General features: G+C 40.1%; 1 protein-coding gene across 2 annotated transcripts in view; it reads left to right on the top strand.

Annotated features, from left to right (window-relative positions):
* Nucleotides 1-20283, top strand: part of ACSL4 (acyl-CoA synthetase long chain family member 4) — a 38533-nt gene extending 18250 nt beyond the window's left edge. For both annotated transcript variants that reach the window (XM_058032564.1, XM_058032563.1), the window contains exons 2-16: nt 1304-1348; nt 3584-4100; nt 4405-4582; nt 6283-6392; nt 6477-6615; nt 7948-8098; nt 9227-9350; nt 10103-10174; nt 11742-11881; nt 12327-12499; nt 12707-12781; nt 13009-13200; nt 13712-13826; nt 14476-14633; nt 16418-20283. In XM_058032564.1, the coding sequence (XP_057888547.1) occupies nt 3750-4100; nt 4405-4582; nt 6283-6392; nt 6477-6615; nt 7948-8098; nt 9227-9350; nt 10103-10174; nt 11742-11881; nt 12327-12499; nt 12707-12781; nt 13009-13200; nt 13712-13826; nt 14476-14633; nt 16418-16575 (2136 nt within the window). In that variant the 5' untranslated portion in view covers nt 1304-1348; nt 3584-3749 and the 3' untranslated portion in view covers nt 16576-20283. The remainder of the gene's footprint in view (nt 1-1303; nt 1349-3583; nt 4101-4404; nt 4583-6282; nt 6393-6476; nt 6616-7947; nt 8099-9226; nt 9351-10102; nt 10175-11741; nt 11882-12326; nt 12500-12706; nt 12782-13008; nt 13201-13711; nt 13827-14475; nt 14634-16417) is intronic.
* The last annotated feature ends 3797 nt before the right edge of the window (nt 20284-24080 follow it).

Genomic DNA, 24080 nt, shown 5'->3' with positions numbered 1-24080 from the left:
AGCTGCTGTTTCCAAAACAGCTAGATAAGCATCTAAAGAGGCTGGTTCTGTTCAACAGTCAAGAGAATAAGCTTTGTAAACCAATAGAAAATATTATATATTCTAAATATTTCAGTGTTAAATACCAGTTTTATTGTGAAAGTGTTCATGAATGCTAAATTTTATTTGTAAGGAATGAGGAAAGTTATGAAGAACATAACTGTTATACTTTAGTAATATGTAGTTGTCTTACCTTGAAGCAAGACAATCTTACCTTGTCCTTGGATGGTGCATTGACGTGAGCATTGCATCTCATCCTTTCCCTTAAAGTCTCATTAAGCAGGAGATTGAACTCCTAAGGTGTAATTTGAGTAGCTAAGTTTGGCTTCCGACTGAATACTGGTATGGAGGTACCTTTGCACGTTGAGTATGTCAATCTGTTATATGCAGTATATTTAAGAGATTATAAATATTTATTTAGCACGAGTTTGGAATGATCCTGCAATGGATCAAAATCACATGGAAGTGCCAGTAATTAAAAACATTCTAGAACCTCTTCTTTATGCTTCAAGAAAAAATCTTTGTAGGAGAATATTGCAAGGGACATTTAACTCAGTTTCAGTCTGTAAAAACTGATTAAAATCTTAGACTTATGAGGAAGACCTTTAAAATATATCTAGATTAAACATCAGTTAAAGCTTTCTGCAGTAGATCTCTTAGAGCCTTATCTCTGCAGTTACACACAGCCATCTTTTATTACACTGGTCATGGGACCAAGGAGGCCTCCCTGCCTCTATAAACATGCTTTTGTTCTGGAAAGTCTTCTCTTACCTCAATACCCCAAATCCACTTCATGTTCTCTTGGGCAATGTGTGCCATGGGTAGTCCTGAGTTCCTGTTTCTACTGATACTCATCTATCAAGAGTGACAAAGGGCTTCCTGTTCTGCCTTGAGAAGAATGAACCATATGCAATATGAAAGTCTCTTCCTTGTCTTTCTGGGTTTCATTGGTAATTCAATTGCATGAAGCTTCTGTTCATAATTTTATTCAGAACATGATAAATACAAAAGGGAGGAAGTAGTGTCACATAAAAGTTAATCTCCTTTTGGCAGCTTCATCTCTTGTCTGTCCGGTGTAGTTTGGAAGCTGAATCTTTTCCTGTACTGTAATTGCTCTCCCTTGGATGGGTTGTGTTGCACCTCTGTCTGAATTCATAGCCTGTGCTTCTTAGGGGCAGTAGGGTGGAAGTTCTAAAGATTCCTCCTTCTGCAAGGCAGAAAACATCCCAATTTCTAATATGTTCTTTTTTCTGTTTTACTGTAGGTCTAATCAACACTGAAAAAACCTCAGTGATCACTGAGACCCCTTGTAAGTACACCTCTGTGTGTGTGTGTGAGGTTTGCATGAGCATGTTCAAAGGAAAAAGCCACAGTTGTCTTTTTGGGACTCACTAAGTTTTCCCAATTGATGTCTCTTAAAAATTACAACTGATTTTTGCCAGGATAGAAATGCGATTCTCTTTTAAATTACTACAAATATATGCAAATTAGCTGAGTTTTCTGGTTTTAGGAACACTTTTTAAAGTATTACAAATTAAGTTGAAATTTGAAAATGAAAGAAATGCAACCTTCCTCTCCTCCCTTTCTAGATTAGCCACTTCTTGATTATAAACCAGTAGTGTTTCACAGTAGCACCACTTCTGAACCAGCTCCTGTGCAGCCCAAAGAAAAGCTGTGGTACTGTTTCACTGTGTTAAATAGTTTGCAGTACTCCAACAACTCTGCTTTTTATCCAAGTCAGTGTGCCTGGTCATATGTTCATTGTTGGAAGGTGAGGAGCAGCCAGAGTTCCCCTGGGGTCTGTTCTGACTTGTAGCATTATGTGTAAGCATGGGTGTGTCCTGACATTTCCTTACCACGTCTTAGAGCCATGGTGGCTTGTCTTTGAAATGCAGACTCAACTGCTGGTTTTGGAGCACTGAATTAACTGGGATGAAAGTATCATACAAGATTTGTGTTATAACCCAATAATGCCTCATTTTGGAGAACTGGAGCTTTGGAAAGTAAACTGATCTCTTTTCTGCTGAGGTTGATGGTGAGGCTCACCAGAGCAGAGTAAACACGTACATTTTGAAAAGAACGTAGCATTCATTTTTTTATAAAAAGAAAAGAATACTTCCATCCATCCAAGTCTGAGCTTAGCTTAGTTTATTGTACTATCATTCAGTAGTCATTTTATTCTGTAGCTGTAATTACAAAATTAATGTGGTGGTCATGTTGTTTTAAATATCTGCAGATCTCTCAGTCTTACATTACCTTAAAGCTGTTGATATTGGCTACAACACAACTGCTTCTATTGAAATTCTCATTAAATAACCCACCAACCTGTTAACTTCTGTCTGCTGTAAGTAGCAGTTGTCTTGTTTAACCTGAAATGTTAATTGTAGCCGCCCTCATCACCTGAGGGTGGCAAATATATTAATAAAGGTGTATTTTGAGGTGTGCCTACGTTCTTTCAATTCTTGATGGAGCCCTGAGAGTTCCCCATTCTCATCCATTCTTTATCTGGTGGTGTCCATGGCAGCCTGGGCTCTGCTGGTGGCTGTCAGTGTCACTGGCTCCCCTGTGAGGTTCTGCCCTTGGCTGCTGCTCCTGTGCCTTCTCTTTTCCCCCCAGTGGGGCGTGGGTGCTGTGTCAGCATCATCAGAGATAACCACCCTGTCTCACATGCCAGGGCACTCTGGTCCCAGGCCACTGGGCTGGCCCTGACTGGGGTTTGCTGGGATGGTTTTGTTTTTCTCCCACTCACCACCAGTCCTTACTTAGGCCCAGTTCTCCTAAATGAGGAAAGATTTGTGACATGCAGACAAAATCTTGCCAAATTGTACTTTATTTTAAATTGTGTTAAATTGGTCAGATTTTATTCTGTTTTCCATACTTGGAGTTTGAAATGCATGTATTGAAGTACTTTTTGAAATTGGAGAAGCAAATCTGCATAATCCCTTTCCAAGAGTCTGACATTCAGAGTTGAAAAGTAGAAGATTAAAAATGCAGTTGCTGGAGCAAAGTTAATGAAGCAGTTTTGGAATATTATATAATTTTTAGATTACAGCATGTAGACTTTTGAGTCTATATACTATTTTTGAGTATATCAAGAAACATTTTAAGCTGAATAGAAGGTTGATAGAATATTCTGAAAAGCAGTAAAGCAATCTGCTGTACCTTTTCTCTGTAGTACAAATATTTAGTGGGAAAACAAGTGTTGACCTTTCCCATAATTACACAACTGTGTCATTACTCAAGTAGCTTAAACACAATATTATGTTGTGAAGGACAGGCTTCATCTCAACAGTCCTGAACTATTCAAACAGAAATAGTGGGGAAAAGTCTGGGAGAAGTAAATATTTGTGAATGCAAGAAACAAGTATGGAAAAGATTTGTCTTCTTTCATCCCCAGAGCAGTTCACTGCTCTGTTGTGCAGTGGTGCTTTTGAAGTGAGCTCTTAGAAGGACTAAAACTAATTAACTGACTATAATATTACTAATTTAATTATTTTTTCTTTCTTTTTCCTGCTCTCTGCTTGGCACTGGTTTTCGCCCGTAGGTGTCCACTGTTGGCTCTCAAAGGTTACTAAAATTTTGCAGCTGCTCTGAATCAGCTCTACCTAAGCTTCACCTCCTGTTGCTTCTCCCTGCACCACTCTGCACTGCTGCCTTGCTCTTGTCTGCTTCAGAACTCCATAAGAGAGTTTCTCTTTTAAATACCCACAATGAAATTTAGGCTAGAAATGTGTGCCATTCTCTTGCTGCCTGTGTACTTGTTAATCTGGTTGTACAGTGTGCTGGTATTTATTCCCTGGTATTTTCTCACCAACGCCAAGAAGAAAAAGGCTATGGCAAAGCGGTTAAAAGCTAAACCCATCTCGGACAAGCCGGGGAGCCCCTACCGCTCTGTCACTCACCTGGACTCTCTAGCAAACATAAACATCCCTGGAGCAGACACTCTGGACAAGCTCTTTGACCATGCTTTAGCAAAGTTTGGGAAGAAGGACTGTCTTGGAACCAGGGAAATTCTGAGTGAAGAAAATGAAATGCAACCAAATGGAAAAGTATTCAAAAAGGTAAAACTTGTCATTTTTTTCCGTAATTCTGACTTGAGTTTGAGCTGCTTTGTGTCTTGCCTCAATAATGCATGTCCCTTTAGAGATCTTCCTCAGTCATCATCTAATAAACCATTCATTTTATGGTAGTTGAGGAATAACAGAATATACAGGATGCACTTTTATTCTACTTCAAGTAAAATGAAAGCAAGTTCTTAATGAATGGCAGACTGTGTACTCATTACATTATACACCAACTCACATCAGCTGGTGGACCTATACCAAAACCTTCTTGTCATGAAATTCCTTGTTTTTTCCTCTCAAGTTAATTCTAGGAACTTACAGATGGTTATCCTATGAAGACATAAATGAGAAAATCACTCACCTGGGGAATGGGCTGACTGCCCTGGGACTGACCCCCAAAAGCACCGTTGTGATATTCTGTGAGACCAGAGCTGAGTGGATGATTGTGGCTCTCACCTGCTTCAAGTACAACTTCCCTCGTGAGTGCTCAGCTTGGTTACTCCTGATGTGTTTTAGAGCCAGTTCTCAGCACAGATCTGGCTGTTAAGTGTTTGACTCTGCCAGTCTTGTCATCAGAGGTGTAGGAATTTCATAAATTCTCTGCTGGTGGTCTGATTCTTAGAAGCTTTCAGTCTATCCTATGCTTTGTGGATGTCCCTAAAATTAACTTGCTCGTACTCATGAAACTGTATTTTATGATTTTATTGTGCTATGTTCTATATGTTAAAATGACAAAATGGTACACTTACCATTCAGGTTGTTTTAAATATTCTGAAGATATCAGTAGTTGCATTTAAGATGTCAGTTGTACTTCCCCACAAAATGTGGGATGTTTTTACAGTATTTTCTGTCTGTATCCTAAATTATATATCCAAAAGATGAAATGGTTATCAGAAGAGAGGAATGGTGAACAAAATCATATGATAGTCTGTGGGTGGTCTGTTTTGGTGACACTTGTAAGCTGCTCAAATTCATTACAATTATGTATGGTTTTTCTTTTTTTAATACAAGCTGTCAGAAATCTCTAATGGGAGTTAAACTTGGTGAGCTGCACTGAGCGCTCCAGTGCCCATTTTGCACACAGCACACTGTGAACCACAGCCTATTTTTTCTTTTTGCTTGCACTGGGCTGTCTCTCCCAGCAGCAGCAGTAGCTGCCTGTGTGAGGAGCAGCTCAGAGTGTGCAGAGAGGCTGCTCAGGGGCAGCAGTGGAAGAGGTGAACTTCTACTGAAGTAGGGGAGACTATGGTTAATTTGGCCTGGATCTCTATACTTTGAAAGGCAGTGAGAAATAGCTGTATTATATTATTCTTTCTCCTGTTCTGCCTGAACCCTGTCTCACAGCACTGGTAAATTCCTTTAATGGTCTTTGGAGGTTTCAGTTTGAGATTGCAAATGATACTAAAGAATGGGGGTTTTTTCAGTAAAGAGATAATGGGGAGAGGTGAACTCCATTGTGCCTGGGAGGCACTTAATGGCATTCCTGTAGCCAGTCTGGGTTAAAATAATCTGGCAGCATGAAAAACAGTGTGATTCCTTAGTCTGATTCTCTGCCTTGCTGCCATCATTAATTCCATGGAAGCAGGGAAAGTAGCTGACAGTGTGCAGAGAGCTGCCTGTAGCCATGCCCAGCTTTAAGCTGGTGCCCTGTAATGTCTGAGTGTTTCCTGTCCCCCTGAGTTGTGGTTGCAGAGATCTCAGGGGCAGAACACCTGCTCTTAGCTGCTTACTCTGGGATTGTTTTGTACATTATTGTTGGGGTTTGGTGCATCTGTTTGTTCTGGTAATTTCTGCTATAGAAAAAGGAGAATTATTTTGGGAGGATGTAAATGACCATTATAGGTTCCTTCCAACTGCCTGACAACTTCAGGGCTGACTGAAAGTTACAGCCTGTTACCTAGAGCATTGTTCAAAGGCCTCCTAAAGAGTGACAGTCTTGGGGCATCACCCATCTGTCCAGGACCCCTGTTCAGTATTTGACCATGCTCTTAGTAAGATCTGCTTCTTGCCCAGCTGTCCTCCTTGTTCCAGAAGTGTCTTGTGCCAAAAACTTCTGATCTGTTTCATTTCCAAATTAGAAAATTCCCAATTGAGTGCTTTCCAGTAAGCTAAGGCAAGAGCTTTTGCTTTTAGTTTTACTTTTACCCTTCTTTCATGTCCTCTCCCATCCCTGTGACAGTTGTCACTCTCTATGCCACCCTGGGGGAAGAGGCAGTGACCTATGGTCTCAACGAGTGTGGAGCATCATATTTGGTCACCAGTGTGGAACTCCTGGAGAGCAAACTCAAGGTAATGTGGTACCATCTTCACCTGCTATAAGCAACCCTACAGTTCAGTCAGTACACTACTAAAAATTTCATTTCTCTTCTGTAGACTGCACTGCCACAAGTCTCCTGTCTGAAACACATCATTTATGTGGACAAGAAGACAGTCAGTAAATCAGAATACCCTGCAAATGTGGAAATTCATAGTATGCAGACAGTAGAAGAGCTGGGAGCCAAACCAGAAAACTGTAAGTGAATCATTTCACAGAGGACTGACTGATCAAGCAGTGTTTGCACCTGGGTTAAGAGGGATCTGTAGCAGAAAACCCCCCACCCAGCAAAGGGTGGCCTTTGTCACCAACAAAGGCAGTGGCAGGTTACCAGTTCATCCTCCAGCTCCCTTTAAATAAACAAAACACTTGTTTTATATTTTTTGTTCAAATGTCATGTATGTCACCATAACCAGAATAATTTAATACTTCATCTTTGTTTTAGGATATGAAATAGAAATTGGTTTAATGTTTCATTTTCTGCTACTCTTACCTTTTATTTATCTTACTGTCACTATTTTTAATAAGAAAAGAGGAGAAAGCACTTAAAGCTTTTTTGGTTTTTTGCTTGAAAATGTCCATTATCTTCACCAAGCTCTAGCTAAAGAGCACTTAAGGCTGGAGGAATAACAGTAACATTCCTTGCTCCATTGGGCAGCCAGGAGTGACTGTAAACATCTGCTTTAAGGAAGGAAAACCCAACCCTGATGATCTGTTCCCCTTACATCAGCAGTCTGTAATTAACCACGGCTCTCTCTGGAATAAAGGAGAAGATAAAGTGGCAAAGGAGCTTTGGGAAGCACACATTGATCCCAGCTGCTTATCTCTGATCAGCCTGAGGTGCTGATACAGACCTGCAGTGACCCTAAGAGGTGTTTTTCTTGGGCTTAGTCTCTGAAAAGCCTGCTTCCTTGCAGACACTGAAAGCCATGAAGGCTGATTATCATCCTAAGAATAAAGAGAAGAAAAACAAAAATCTCAAGTCAAATGTTCTAAGCTTACTGCTTTTCTACTGAACTTGCAGTTTACCTGAGGAAGGTTTATTTAAATTTTTTTTTAAATGTCAGGAAGGGGAGTTAAAAGGAATCTTACCTCTACAACCTTGGCTTTAAAAGACTGATGGACAGAAAAGCTGACTTGCACCTTTTTGGGGTGTTGGTTTTTTATTTTGTTTTTCACTCACCTTGCTGTTTATCATCCATAATCTGTTTCTCCCCTTTGCTGCCTTTGACAGTTTTATTTGGTCTTCAAAAGGCTCCTTCTATGAAACTTTCAGCCAGCTATAAACCACAATGACAGAAGTGTCACCCAGATTGTATAGATGCTCAAATACTCATCACTCCTTTCAAAATTGGCCTTCCCTCTCTTCCTCTTAAAACCAGATGACTGCTCTCTCCAGCACTGACCATGCCACAGCTTGCTGTGCTGGCCTTCCATGAAGCACCTGTTTCTTACTGATTAATTAAAGAAATAATTTAAAAACTAGATAAGAAAAGAATAAATAACATTTTTTTCTCCTGAATTTTGTAGCAAGCATTCTGCCAAGCAGACCTGTTCCTACAGACTTGGCTTTAGTGATGTACACCAGTGGCTCTACTGGGAGACCCAAAGGAGTGATGATGATGCATAAAAACCTAATAGCTGGGATGACAGGACAGTGTGAGAGAATACCTGGACTGGGGTAAGAAACACTTTGTCTTGTGCACAGAGAGCTAAAACAACCTCCAGAAGTGTCACATTTATGGAGGCTGCTGCTGGCATTGTGTTACCAAGTTTCCTCGTGTTACTGTGAGATCACTACTTTTTAATTTATAAGGAATATATCTTGTGTGTGTGAACTTTCCTTGTTTGAACAATATGCCCTTCTAGCTGTTTTTTCACATTCTGCTCCTTTTTTTATTTTAATTACCCTTAGCTCTAAGTCTGTGATGGATTTTTGTACTTTTGAGTATCAGAGGAAACCATTAGATGAGAGATTCCTCCTCTGGTGCAACTTGGGACATGCCTTCAGACATTTTCAGGCACCTCCAATCAGTTTATGAGCATGTCAGGGCCTAGCACTTCAGTGACCTGGAGACACCACTCTGGGTGCACATGCTGCAGAATCTGCTAAAGTACAGTTCAGTGGAGGAGCAGAAAAGTAATAAATTATGCACTGACAACAGTAAAACCAAGTGCAGATTCCTTCACATTAATGTTTTGATGAAGTTTTTCATGGAAGTGTGTGTGTATTTGTCTCTGCATTCACAAAAGGTTCAATAGCTGAAATAAGCTCTGATGCCAGACTGCTGTTGGGAGAGGATATAAACCCAGAGCTGGGTGCTGAAATCTGCTGCTCAGTGACAGCTCTGAGGTTCTTGCTGAGGAATCTCTGAGCTGTTACTTTCTGAAACCAGCCTCAGTATGTCAGTAATCAGCTCTCTTTCTAGTAATATATTCTAGAAGAAGATGACAGACAGGGCTTTGTAAATCATTGGTCATTATTGTAAAGTGTAATTACTTCATCCTTAATTTCATAACTGAAATGAAACCTCCCACAAGGAGAGGAAATAGCAGTAAAGGACTAAGAAATCAGAGTTTCCTAGAAAACAGGGCAAATCCTGTAATTTGAACTGATTTCACTAGGGCAGATTTCCCCAGTTTGTTTCTATACTGTGGCTGAAATCACACCCATTTATTTGTGTGCAGCAGAATAAGCTCACCTGGGATTCAGGTCAATCAATAAGTAATAACTAAGCACACAATAAAATGGTTAAATGGCATTTTCAGTCCACTTGTGACTCATGGTTAATTATTTTTTCTTTCCCAGACCCAAGGACACTTACATTGGTTATTTGCCTCTGGCCCATGTGTTAGAACTGACAGCAGAAGTTTCCTGCATCACTTATGGCTGCAGGATTGGTTACTCCTCTCCTCTCACTCTCTCAGATCAGGTAGGGCTAGCAGAGCAAGGTGGGGAGCAAACTTCACCTTGTGCAGCCTGTTCTCTCCTTGCTCAGCTTCCTCCTTCAGTCCAGAAATGCTGATGTGGATGGTACACTTCAGAAATGTACATTTTTTTCAGAAAATTATGCGAATTAACATTCCTGGTGAACAGTGGTGGGTTGTACCATATAAATTTTATTAAAACCTTTGCTTTTATGATACTTAGGACATCTTAAAGCAATCCTAAGAAATGCCTATAGCATTATCCTCTGGATAACAGGGGAAGAACAGCTCTTAGTAGATCAACTGAACTGTTTAATGTGATCTTAAGTTTTGGTCTCACTTTATCAGTTCTTTATCCAGTTACTGCAGATCTTCTATTTGGCCCTTTGCCTTTTTCTCTTTAGCAGTTCAGATAAATAAGAGTGAAATTAGCCAGAGTAGATACTTCTGTATGTTTGCTTGTAGAGAGATTTGCATCAAGCCAAACAAGTTCCCAAAGGAAGATGGAGGAGAAAGCAAGTAGTAGAGGGAGGAAGTAAGAGAAAGATAAACAAAGTGAACCTGTAAAAGATTGAGTGTTCTGGTTGAAATAGATCATTACCCTTTCCTTAACAATGGGGGCAAAATGCCACAGGAACAAGGGAAGATATTTGAACAAATTACATGCTAATATATCTCCTCCTTTTGTTAGTCATTTAGTTTTCAAGCACTGTTTCCTTTTCAGCTTCATAAATTTACATTTTTTTCCTTATTACAGTCAAGTAAAATTAAGAAGGGAAGCAAAGGAGACTGTACTGTACTTAAGCCTACACTGATGGCAGCTGTGCCTGTAAGTATGCAGAAGCAGATATGTCCAGCAAAAAATTTGTCTTTTTTATGCTAGAAAAGTGTATTTACTAACATGTTTTGCTCTTCACATGTAAGTAACTGTCACTCATAGGGAAAGAGCAAACAGACATTCCAGCTCTTGGTGGATTGGACTGATGAGCACAAGAGACTGCCTGTACTAAAGCCAAGATCCTTTTTGATCCAAACCTGTCAATGTTTCAGTAGTTACAAGTGTTGCTTTACTGGGCTACTGACACAACAATAGGACACAGTCAGAGTCTGGAACTCCTTTTGCAGAGGGACAAGCAGGGTGGTGCTGGCCAAGAGGGAATCCACTGCAAAAACAGGGATGTTTGGCTCAGTCACAGACTCAGCATGTCAAAATAACACTGAGCTGAGTCTCTCTGCTGTTCTCAGGGCTGGCAGGCCAGGCTGAGCCTTCTCTCAGAGGAAAGATCAGGAGGCTGGAACTCCTCCTGCTTCTGCAGGTTCCACTGCTCTGGGAGTGACCAGGCTCCTGCACTCCACAAGGCTGTGGTGCTATCCAGGCCAAGGTGCCAAGGCCCTCCCCACATGTGCTGCCATCACAGGTGCTGCTTTTAGCATCCTGTCACATCTGTGCCTCATAAAACTGGTAGCACTGGCTGTGCCACATGGTGGTGGGGAGTGAGTGGGAGGATGTAATCTAATTTAGGAATACTGAGTTTTGGTTGGATCTGGTTGTTCTGCAACATCTTAGAATAGCCAAGAGTTTTAAAATCAATAAGTCACTTGCATTCTTTTGTTTTATAAAATCACAAGTACATGAAGAGGCTTGGTCATCTTCTTAATAATTACAGAGAGTGACAATAAGTATGTCTGAGAACTCCAACACTTTAGAAAATATTCATTTAAATTTATTACATGGAGAGAAGTCACATAAATACTTCAAAACATTGTGCTCCAAAACCAACTTGAAGGAGCCAATCTTTAAACTTCTATTAAATACTTCACCGGCCTGAGCAATGTTTTAGGTTCTGTGTATTTGGGTGACCATAAGCTTATTATTTTAATGGAAATTAATCTTTGGTCTGGTGACAGAATTGTGGTGGATTTTTGTCAGATAATCAGAATTACTGCAACCATGTTTCTCTGAAAGTTGAAGAGCTCTCTTGGAACAGGAAATGGTGCAATGAATTCTTAGTTCACTCCCTTGCATTTAACAATTGCTGTGGGTAAAGTACAGCATCAGCACTTCCAAGCAGGAGGGGAATATATCAACCTTTAGCAAAGAGATTGAGTTAAACTTGAATTTAAAATTTTCTAAATCAGTTTGTCACAGTTGAAGTACAGGTTCAGGTGTAAATAGCTCCAAGCTGCACTGGTCTATAAATTGGCTCATTGATCATGTTAAAAGCATTGCACTTAAGCACTGCCTAACCCCATCATGTAAAGATTTCATTCTTGTTATCCATTTTAAAGGAAGGATAATTGGGAGGGTGGAGGGGAGGGGAGTTTACTTGGGATTTAATTTACACATGCTGGTCTGTCTCATGTGGTAATTTTCCTCTTTCTTTAACTTTTTGTAGGAAATAATGGATAGAATTTACAAAAATGTCATGAGTAAAGTTCAAGAGATGAACTACATTCAGAGAACTCTGTTCAAGATAGGCTATGACTACAAATTGGAACAAATCAAGAGGGGATATGATGCACCTCTGTGTAACATGTAAGTAGCATTCTTGGGCCAAGGGTGTGTTTTGCCTTGGGATCTGTTAGGACAGTGTAAAAGAATGATCCTCTGAGATATCAGACACTCCTCATCTGCCATGCAAATAACATCTAATGAGTAACTGACCTAGTCCCAGTTCTTACTGGAAACAGCTGAGATGTTTCATGGTAATGACTAATCTTCCAAGCAGCTGCCTGGTTCATTTTCATTGCATTGCTTTTTTTTTTAATGATAAAACTGGAATGTTTGTTAAGCTACAGGAACTCTGCCTCCTCAAGTGTTACACAAGAGGCAATGGGTTTGATTAGCCCTGCTGTCTACTAAAATCTGGGGAAAAGTTAATTTTTGAGGCATTCCAGATAGGAAGGGAGGAAGAAGGTTTGTCTCTTCTTACAAGAATGGCCAAGTGAATAATTTTTAATGCTTTTTGCCTTCTTTCCAGACTATTGTTTAAAAAAGTCAAGGCCCTGCTGGGAGGCAATGTCCGAATGATGCTTTCTGGAGGAGCACCACTCTCACCTCAGACACAGAGATTCATGAACATCTGTTTCTGCTGTCCTGTTGGGCAAGGCTATGGACTGACAGAAACCTGTGGAGCTGGAACCATTACAGAAGGTAGTTAAACACCTGTGGAAATACAGAAGTGCAGAAATAGATATGGATGGGTGTTTGGTGATTCTTAATTTTTTTTTAAAAAAGTCAAAATACAGCTATAATAGTACAGTTGTAGTTCTGCAGTAAAGTAACTTGAGATAAGATACACCCTATTCATATTTCAAATAACAAAAAAATCTTGTTTTTCTTTCTTGTTTTTTCCCTAAGTTGCTGATTACAGCACTGGCAGAGTTGGAGCTCCTCTTATTTGTTGTGAAATAAAACTGAGAGACTGGCAAGAAGGTGAGAGTAGTAATTGTTCTGATTTCAGAGTAATTAATTCAGCCTCTGCCTAGCTGGTATCTTTGCCAATATGTTTAGCTAGGTGTAACATATGAAGAAATTACTCTTTATCTTTGATAATAGTCATCAGCTAGTGTGCTTTAACTCCAAACTGAAGTTTCAAAATATTTTCTTGGCAGAAGGATATATAAGGTGTAAATAATTGCTTGGGACTGTGTTGTTTTCAGGAGGCTATACTAATAAAGACAAGCCTAATCCTAGAGGTGAAATTATAATTGGTGGCCCCAACGTCTCCATGGGATATTTTAAAAATGAAGAGAAGACAACAGAAGAGTTTACTGTTGATGAGAATGGCCAGAGATGGTTCTGTACAGGAGATATTGGGGAATTTCATCCTGATGGGTGTCTACAGATCATAGGTGGGTCTCAGTTTTTGATACCTTAATCTGTTACAAAGTATTGACTAACCATAATTATGAACATGTTATTAATACTGTTGGCTTTGCCTGGGCTAATCTACTTAAGGTTACCTATTTACAGAATCAGTGTAAAACACATTTCTGGAAGTCCTCATAGCTGGAGTAAAATTTTGGAAGTGATGCCATTTCCTGTGACATTTTCATCATCTAAATTTAGCACATGGACTTTAAAGAATAAATACAAGATTAACTTTTGGATTCATTACAAAGTTTTAAAATCAGAGTCCTTTCCTACAATCTGTGTGACGAGAAGTGTAGTACTGTAACATTTTATACAGAAATCTATAAATTTGGAAGCTTTTAGCTGCTTTAAAACTTGTCCATTAACATCTGGCATAGCACAAAATACATAGGTGGTATGTATGGAAGTGAGTGTGTGGAAATGCTCAAGTTTAAATGAAATAAGGTTTTCTAACAAGGTTTTCTTTTTTTCCCTTCCCCTGCCTCCTAGATCGTAAGAAGGACTTGGTAAAGCTCCAAGCAGGAGAATATGTATCTCTGGGCAAAGTAGAGGCAGCACTGAAGAACTGCCCATTGATTGACAATATCTGTGCTTATGCCAAAAGGTAGGAGAGGTATTAATTTAAAAATTCTGCTTAGAGTAAACATGAAGTACAGGCTCTGATCCAACCCTCTCCATCAGAGTACCAGTTACTAATATGTCTGAAGAAGCACAGCTTTCCAGATTCCCTAAAAGCTGAAGAAATTACCTGTTTTTCTGTTGGCATTTCTCCTATCCAGATATGCCTCTGTTCCATCTCATCCCTTCCTTAAACAAGTATATATCATTATATGTGGTTATATTTAGCATGTGTTCTGGCTGTCAGAATCCCAGTGAAAAGTTAATCTGGCCACATTGCACCTGATGCAAAGCTTTCCAGTGAGTTTTGGAAATAGTCCCAGTACATTCCCCTCTCCCCTGTGTGAGAGGGAGCTGTAGAGAAGTGGTTAAACCCCAGGTCTAGCTGGGCAGCTAAACTGAGACGTGCATGAATGAAATGACAGCAAAGCCTCATTCTGATCAAACCTGATGTTGTAAACCAGCTTAAAATATCTTCTTGATAAACCTTCAGATGTGAAGACTTAATGCACAAGAAGGGTTCTGTATGGTGGAATAACCTGGGCATTTGTGGGTCCAGCAGCAGGTAATTTACACCCTGAAATGAAAGTCTTGACTGAACCTTTTTTCCTTTCTTCGCTTGTCATTCTGTGTAGTGACCAATCCTATGTGATCAGTTTTGTGGTCCCTAACCAGAAGAGGCTGACAGCCTTGGCTGAGCAGAAGGGCATCAGTGGGAGCTGGGTGGACATTTGTAACAATCCTACAATGGAAGCAGAAATACTGCGAGAGATTAAAGAAGTGGCAAACAAGAGTGAGTACCAAGCACAGCCTGCTGCCCATGGGGCTTACCCAGCAAAAACTGCATTATCCTCACTAACTGCTCCTCCTCCTGCCAGCTCCTCTGTATCTGCCAAAACTTAATGGTTTATTGAGGCAAAGACCACACAAAATTGTTCCATATTATCCCAGGAATTTACATAATATTGGTTGTATTGATTACTATATTACTTGTATTTTTTACAAATTATCTGAAGGTTTTTTCCATCTAAATTCTGGAGACAAGTTTCTTGTCTAATATGGTTAAAATAAGGCCCAAAAGAGCCATTAATTGGAAGAAAAGTTGCAAGGCATTTGCTGGCAAGGAAACTGGTTAAGCAAAAGACTTCAAAGCATTTTTTCCCCATACAACTTTGTTCCCTATAGCTTTGAACAGCCATGATCCTTGTGGTTGTAGAGGCTTAAAAGCCTGCTGCTCCTTGCTGTGGTACTGAAGAATCAAACGTGTCATCAGTCCTTTACAGGACAAAAAAATGAACAAACTCAGTAGGAAAGTCTCTAAAGCATTGGCACCTCATACAAGGAAGCAGTAAAAGCTGCACTTAAGCACATGCTAAGCACTTTGTCTTGAACAGAGAGGAGAATCTGCCTTCTGAAAATGGGAAAACAACAAGAAAGGCACTGTTAAGTCTTACCTTGAAAAAAATAAATCAACCCATATGCTTAAGGCTTAGGTTTAAACACTTTAATCCCTTGGATTTTTATCATGAATTGGGCAAATTACTATCCATATAGCTTTGTATACCTAAACCCTCTGCTTATATATTCTTTCTGCCTTCTAGATAGTAATCTGCTATTGAGATACATCTTAATTATGTGAAACTTTTTTCAAAACTATTTTAAAGAGGTAGTTCTACGTTCTTAGCAGAGCACGATGCACCTTCATCATGAGCAGGCACACACGTGAGTGCTGTGCAGCAGCACATGCTGATAGCAGCTGAAGCTAATTAGAAAGGCAGAGGAGCTGCTGGGTGCCGCTGCTGCTGCTGCCCCCCAGAGGCTCTGCTGGAATTCAGCTACAAGTCCATGGCTGTGGATCCCATTCCCAGCCTGCCTGCAGGAGCTGGTAGCAAACTCCATGTGGTACTGGGCACATGCAGCAGCTCCCTGTGCTGCTCCTGCCCTTCCCTCCTTCCCTTTCTCCCCCCTCTTGGGCTATTACCTGTGCAAGAGAGAAGCAGCCTTGGTTACAGTGAGGCTGTGCATGTGCCAAGCCACTGCTTCCAGCTGAAGGGAAAGTAAGTGGCTAATGTAACAAAAATACAAAGAAGTCTCTTTGTTTTGAACTCTAAACAGACTTTAGGAATGAAAAAATATAGGAAAGAAACATTCAACCAGGCAAAGTGTAGAAGTACTCCATTATAATTGAAATATGAAGCATGTCCTGCTGCTCTGAGTTAACTGGTTATTCCATTCCTGTAACAAAGACAGAAGTGTAGATTTCAGTGTGTGCTTTTCTGGCAGTAGTCTCAGAGCTTCAGGCTACTCAGTCATTTGTTTCAAGCTTTAGATTTTGCATTGTCACATCCAATACAAGCTCTAAACACAGAGTGTATGAGAGTATTTGCACACTAACCAGCACTCAGTGTTGGGACAGGATGAAATTTGCCTGTGGCCCTTGTGTAAGGTTATTTCATTAAGTAGGACAGCATGTTATACAAGCTACAGGGTGCTGACCAGATTTTTAAGGAACATGAATTAGTATTTCATTTGGCCTTGTAATCACAGTTGTGCTTTTCTTTGTTCTTGTCCCCTCAGTGAAATTAGAAAGATTTGAAATACCCATCAAGGTCCGGCTGAGCCCTGAGCCGTGGACCCCCGAGACTGGGCTGGTGACAGATGCTTTCAAGCTGAAAAGGAAAGAACTGAAAAACCATTACCTCAATGACATTGAAAGAATGTATGGAGGCAAATGAACAGCTCAGCTGACCTGGCAGCTGTGCAGGTGGCTCCTTCTCATGCCTCAGTTTTGGATGTCTGCACTGTAGATATCACACATTCAAAAAATACACCAAATGGACAACTGTTTCTGTAGCTGCTATCAAGTAAACCAGAATATCTTACACTCCAAATTGTTAATTGTTAGCAGATTAGACACTGATGGTCTTCATAGTTTTGTGTGATCATCTCCAGTTTTGAGACAGACATCGTTATGTGAAGCAGTGTGACCAGGTAATTGTAGTGTTTCTCTAGCATATTCAGACTGCTTACTCTACTTCTCTTTAACTCATGCTGAAGACTGGCCTATATTTCAAAGAGGAAAAAATAATGTAATTGTGATGACTCTTCTGTCATAAGACACTTGTAATAAGATATTTCCCTCTAGCAAGGAGGGAAAAGGAATATCCAGTGTCTACCCTTCTCCATTTAAAAACTACCAAGACAACAGCAGTAGTCAAGAACTTGCTAGAGATCACTAATAACACACTGCTTGAAAATGGATGGATTCTTCTGCACATCAGTATCTTGAATATTTACAGTGCCTACAAAAGAATAGACAGTACACTTACTGAAATAAAGGTGAACTGAAGAGCTTTCTAAAAACAAGTTATAAGAAATTCCACTCAAGAGCATTGAATTAACTATTTCAACTTCCAACTCACCAAACAGGTTTTTAATTGCCACTGCATTTTAATTCAAGCAGAGCTTTCCACTGGACACAGAGTGTAAAAGAAAACAAAGACTTGCACAACTCTGGGGGTGCTGATGAGAAATCAGTGCCTGAATGTAGAACTTGCATCTGGACTGGCAAACAGCTGTGAAACTGATGGGCAGTGGTCTCTAAACAGACTTGAAACTCAGAGTTTTTAGAAGTGTTTTGGTGGGTTTTTTTGAGAGGTGGTTGATGTTTTTAAGGCAATGATTCTCTAGACCTTCACAAACATGTGAGTACTGGTTACCTGTGTGTAACTTAGAGGATCAGGTTTTAAATGCCTGCATTCCTTTATGGAAGGTATTTCTGTTCACCTTTTAACTGTGCTAAGCATGATAAGGCAACCAGAAACCAACAGGGCTTTCCCTGTCTAGCCTTGTTTTACTTACAGAAAAGTAGTCTCTGGCCATGGAATCTTTGTTTCCTGGAAACTTGTAAAAAGGGACAAATCACTCTACAGAAATTCATAGAGTTCATAGAAATGTTCTCTTATTAACTGGAAGTCACAGATGTGAAGAAGGAGGAAGATGTAATTTAATAATAGTTCATCATTTTGTGTGCCGAATCCTGTACTGTGTCTTCTTTTGAATTGTAACTGAGCTCCTGCATCCCTGTCAGCTCTTCACACTTGAACCATAAGTGCTGTAAAAAGTGCAGGCTCTTGATACTGTTCTACTTTGCACTTTCTTAATCGTTTTATATATGTTGCTTACATTTTGTACAGCTGTGGCCCTCAACTGCTCTATATTGCAAATTCATTTGAAAGTATTTATAGATTTCTATTCATAACATTTGTGTTGTGTATATGATGGTTAAAAAAGCTATTTGGTATTGTCACTGTACAGAAAGCAAAAGATTTTGTACATTGCTTCTCTTGAACACACGAGCTTGCAATTTCAAGAGAAATTTTTCTTTTTCTGCATGTATATGTATTTTTATTTTCCAGTTAAAATAGACTTTGTCAAAAATAAACAATGCCTCTATACTCCTCAAGTAAAGCATCCCTTTTCCTGGGGACCAACTTCAAACTTCACCATGCACAATTTTCTCAGGCTAGTGCAGAACACTGCCTGCTGGCCTTCTAAGAACCCCAAGGGGAAAGAGAGAAAGAAAATCTGGTATATAAAGGTGATGGTATCCAGTTGTGCATGGAACTACATGAGTCACTAAAGGAAATAGCTTTTATAAATTTTTTTTTTTAAGATAGACACAGTTGTTTTTTCACAACAGGGAATATATCCTATAGCAGTAGCAACTTTTAAAATTACTTGGTCCTGGAGCCATGGTACCAATTTTTCCATGTTTTAAAACTGGTCTCTATTTAGTAGCCTTTAGTCAGCCTATTAGCATCACAAAAGTGAAATACATGTAAGAAAGATACTTACACTTGAGTCTGTCAGCAGGTTCTAAGACTATATTTTTTAAGCCATGAATGTATTTATATGAAATGTATTTTATCTTCTGTGTCTTGGTTGACTGAGGATTGCTATTTTCAAAATATATGTACACACATAACACAATGTTAACATTTCAAAAGTGGAATACAGCTTAAATGGTTCAACAAGTTTGTGTTTTTGAAGATCTTTGTATTGTTCCTGTTCTGTGCCTCACATTCTGTCTAAAACTGAATCTACCTTACAAAGCAGCAGCAATGGGTCCATACTTCAGGTAATGAAATCCCAGCCTCCAGCAGGCCTGGTATTTTTTGTAAGGAATGAACTAGAGCTGGATGTACTGCAAAAGACAATTTGCTACATCATCAGCTTTTCAAGCACCTTTGGGGAAGGATTACATCAGGCTGCCTTCAAATATGGGGATTGTTTGCAAATACCTTGCAGTTGGGCAAGAACTTTATCCTTCATTTTAATGAATCCTAAATCCTTTTTGTGACAGAGCTTGTGGAGAAGAAACAATGAGCAAGAATGTTTAATTTTTGCCATTAAAAATAAGGAACTAGGATGCAGATGAAGAGATAGTAAATAACTTCAAAATCACTCTGTGATAGTTACAGATGCTGTTTATCTTGTGGTGGGATGAAAGAACACACACCACGGGACTGAAATGTAAGGGAGAGGTTCATGTACTGGTGAGGGTTCCAGAAGTTCTTCAGAAAGCAGGTTAAGAATTTTAAATTATCCTTGTAAGACTGAAGAAATAAGTTCAAAGAGAAACAAAATGCAGTTTGGGCATATCTGGTGTAAGATTGGATTTAGGCTCTCTACCTCCAAAGCCATGGTCTGTCTAGAGAAAGCCAGAGTGTAACTAGCACAGCAGGGCACTGGGGAGCTTCAGCTGTGAAGGGAGATGAGTTGTTTAGCTGGCCTGAGGAGGAATGGCATGTGCCACAGATGATTAACCTGCAACTCCATGCACAAGGCATAAAGGGCTGGCCCAGGGAAAGAGAAAGAACAGGGTCTAAGCTTGCACAGTGCAAAGGATAATTTGGCATTTTAAAAGAAACACGGGATTTTAACCAATTCCTTACTAAATACTGAACTAGTGAAGTCTTCAGAGTCTCAGAGTCAATGAAAGTTCACCAAGAGAACAGCCTTGGCACAGACCCATTGGTGGGGCTGGCAGGGACACTGCCTGTAACAGGCAGATGTCATCAAGTGGCTTGAAAGGGAAAAAAAAAAACCAACTAAACAGGGAGAGGATGGAGTTACTCCCTCAGGAGCAGGTGAGGTGGTGTTTAACCCCCCATGCAGTCACAGTGCCCTTGCCAACACTCAGAGCATAACCTGCAGGGCACTGCCTGCCAGCTCCCCAGCACAAACTGCAATTCCAGCACACTGGCAGGATATAAAAGGTACAGAACACAGTTCACAATGTGGGTCACTCATTTTCACTAGGAAAAAAAAGACCATATCTACCACATCTCAGAACAAGTTTCAAATAACTGTTGTATTCTAACAATAAGAGTGTTGTTCTGCAATTACATGCAAAACAAGAAATAAATTCTCGTTATGTATTTGGTTTTGTTGGGGTTTTTGTTTCTTTGTACCTTGGCTTTGTTAGGTTTTGGTTATTTTTGTCTGTAGTGGGGTTTCTTTTCAGTCATACTGAGCCTACCCCATGGCTAAGCTCTATCTACATGACAGTGAAGCAATTTCCTTTTTGAAGGGTGAAATTAACACTCTCAAATATTAAAAATAATAAATATGGTGGGGTTTTTTTGCATAAGATGGTACAAAGGTAATCTACAAAATGCAAAAAATGCAATCAGCAAAACTTGCAGTCACTGGCTACATGGAATTGCAAACAGTACACAGAGTAAAACTCTGTGTGGACGTACGTGCATTAATAAAACAGATCTCCAGTTAACTCTGCTATTAGTGATTGCTTTATGACAGGAGTACATCAGCCATGGAGGACCAGGGCTGACTGTATTAAATACACATTTATACTCAGCCTGTCATTTTCACATCATTTATTTGAATGAGTTCTGGCAGAAATGGGGTAATGTTTGCTCTATTGCTTTGCTGCTGGATGCTGTTAATAGGTTGAATCTTGCTGCACTTTTACTGGGGAGAGACACATTTTGAAGAAAATGAAATCATTTTAGATTGATAAAGTGTTCAAATGCAGCTGATTGTCACAGATAATTTATCCAAAATTGTCTTTGGTTGGAAGCATGTAGCCTTGACATTAGACCAGTGCTAATTAATTTGGACAAACAGAGCTCTGGCCACACTGTCTCACAGACTTCACCTGCACTTTTAAAGCAAAAAATAACTAAAGCACCAAAACAAACAAAAAATGATACCAAAAATACGCCACAAACTGTTGAGTTTTCCCCTTGTTCTCCCATTTTGAAACACCAGTAACCTGGTTGATGATGAACACTCCCAGAGATGCCAGAGGTCACTACATGTTTGTCACACCTGCTTATTTCTGCTTTTACCCTCACATGTGTCCAAGTACAGAAGTTTGCCCATCACCTCTGTGTGTGTCATCCCTGTTATTTCTGAGCATCCAGACCCTGAGCAGGAATGCCCATTTCTCCAAGACATGACCTCCTATCAATTTAAATGCTAAAACAAGGAGGTGTCATTTAGGATTTACTTTTTTAAAACACAGAAAAGACACTTCAATTAAACAGTTTTGGACTACTTCTAACAGGTGAATTGAAATCATTACTTCAGTTCACATGTTGTTCCAGCCCTGAGAGTTCTTTCTAGGGTTTTTTATTGTTTTAAACAAGGAACTCAAACTTTCCTACCAGATATAAATCAGCCTATTACTTACTGTGCTCCCCAGGGAGTGAGCATGAAGAATGGATCACTGTTCTCTATAGGTGCCTGCCCTACTTTACTTTCTGCCTTTTGAGTTGCAGCAATACAATCTCTCCCAGTGAGCCCATTTCTATGGCATTTAATCAAGGTCATTAAACCAGGGCCCCTCTGCCCCCACGTTCAAAACAAAACAAAACACCAACCTCACCCTCCTACACAGCTTATGGAAATTCCTTCCCAAAGCCTTTACTTCATCCCAGAACCTGCTTGCTTTTTATGTAATAGGACAGCTCTCACCTTGGGACTTCTTTTTGTGTTGCTACAGAAACATTCCATTTACTAGGGTTCCTTCTGAAGCAACTTTAAAAGAGAAGCATTATGGAAAATCAACCAATGTTCTTTCAATCCTTAACTCAGCATTGCACACTTACCTAATGCTGTTTACATAGAAAACCCCAAGTTAATACTATGGCATTTTGCCTTTTCAGATGGGTACTCATTCTGGTCTGCTGTTAAAATACAGCTTTTACTCCAAAAACAATGAAAGGAAGGTGGAATAGACCACAGTTATCAGCCCCAGGCATCTTCTGGAAAGAAGCAAAGAAACTGCACAAGATGAAAACTACTCTAAATGCTGGCAAGGTTGTGAATCTAATATATGCAACTGCCACACTCACCTCTATGAATAATGACAATTGAAATTAGAGTTACCAGATAAACAACCCGGGAGCAGGGAAAAATTCAAGACCCTTAAAGCATTCATAGGATTTCAAAAAACCCCTAACTATGGACAGAGACCTTTGAAAGGGGGAAAAAGCATGAAGAAAACTCACCTGTCTGTGGTCTCACAACCCTCTCCCAGCCCAGCCACAGTGGGAACCACCCAGAACTCACCTGGTAACATTCAGTTCTTCCCAGGCCTTTCTGATTAAGGAAACGAGCCTCTGTAGCTGATTACCAACTTAATGACCCCAATTAATTCTGCCCTGGGCATCAGACCAGCACAGCTGTTGCTGCTCAAGCTCCAATTCCCCAGCACTGTTCCCTCCAAACTTCCTCCCTTTTCTCTGCTGTGTGCCCTCAACAGCAAAGGCCCTGGGCAGGCTCCCAGAGCAGCTTTGCTGTTGACCTGCTCTCGTTTTTCAGCTGGGTGCTGGATGATGTTCTCCTGCAGGAGAGTTTGGATTAGATACCAGGAAGAAATTCATCACTGTGAGGGTGGTGAGGCCCTGGCACAGGCTGGCCAGGGGAGCTGTGGGTGTCCCATCCCTGGTGTTCAAGGTTGGATGGACTTGTCCAGTGGAAGGTGTCCCTGCTCATGACAACGGGTTGGAAGGAGATGAGCTTCAAGGTCCCTTCCAACCCAAACCATTCTGTGATTCTGTGACTACAGCCAGCTCTTTCCTGCCTTTATTTGGGCAGACCTGCATTTTCCTTGGTTGGAAAATCCACAAGGATGCAAACCCACTGGGCTTTGGGACCTAAAACAGGCTGCAAGAAGACAAAAATCAGCCACTGCAATCCAACACAATTTTGTCATCACCAGGATATTCTAAGGCACTTGTGTTACGGATGCAGGGCAAAATGGTCACTTAGTGCCTGTAATCCATTCAGTCACAAAGTGTAGCAAGATAGATTTATTTATATTATTAAACCCAGTCTTCTGAAGGAGCAAGCCCAGCTATCAATGCCCTACCTTTCTGCAGTTAGGAACAAAAAAGAAAAGCTCACTTTTCTAGGAAGACTTTAATTCTTTTCTTCGGCCCAGTGACAATTTTGAAAGAGCAGTTTCTGGATCCACTTTGAATGTATCTACAAAAACATCTTCTGGTCTGAGCTGATTTATTTTTCCCAGCACTCATAAATCTTTACACTGCATCAGAGCCTTATTCAGGATCATTACCAAGGGCAACTGCCTGCAAAGCCTCACTGAAATCTATACCCTCAAACACAGCAAGGACTTTCCAGTATATTTGGTAGTTTCCAGAATACATTTCTAGAACAATTTCAGTTTCCATGCAACTGTTGACCTTGCATGAGCATCTTCATCTTTGCAGTGTCAGCATTTAAAAGCTGCTGTCTACACTGAGCAAGTGTGCATCAGTAATTTAATTTCTAAACAGCAAAATAGTGAATAAATTACTGGAATTATCACAAAAAGCATTTCTCCTTTCAGTGTTTCATTTCTTCTTAAAGAAACAGCAGAAGCACAACATGTTCTCAGTGAAAATATTTACAACCCAAGGATCTGGCTCAAATTTTGTTTGATTTCATCCAGGTATGTGTTGGAGAACAGTCTAAACTTTAGTAAATCTTAGAGGGACATGTTAATGTGACATAGTTGCTTTGGGCAGCTCAACATTTACTGCCTGAGAGTGCTTTTGGCCAGGCATTTGCCACAGGGTTATTCCAGACACATTTTCCCCTGACAGAGCTGCCAGCCTGTTCTGCAGTGCCCCAGCACCACTCAGCAACAATCAGAACTCAGACCTACAACACAAGTAGTAAAGATAAGGAAGCCACAAGTTATTTC

This window comes from Melospiza georgiana, chromosome 12, assembly GCF_028018845.1.
Source record: "Melospiza georgiana isolate bMelGeo1 chromosome 12, bMelGeo1.pri, whole genome shotgun sequence".
Lineage (NCBI taxonomy): Eukaryota > Metazoa > Chordata > Aves > Passeriformes > Passerellidae > Melospiza > Melospiza georgiana.
Note: the sequence above shows the minus strand (reverse complement) of the source record. Positions and strands in the feature narration are given on the sequence as shown.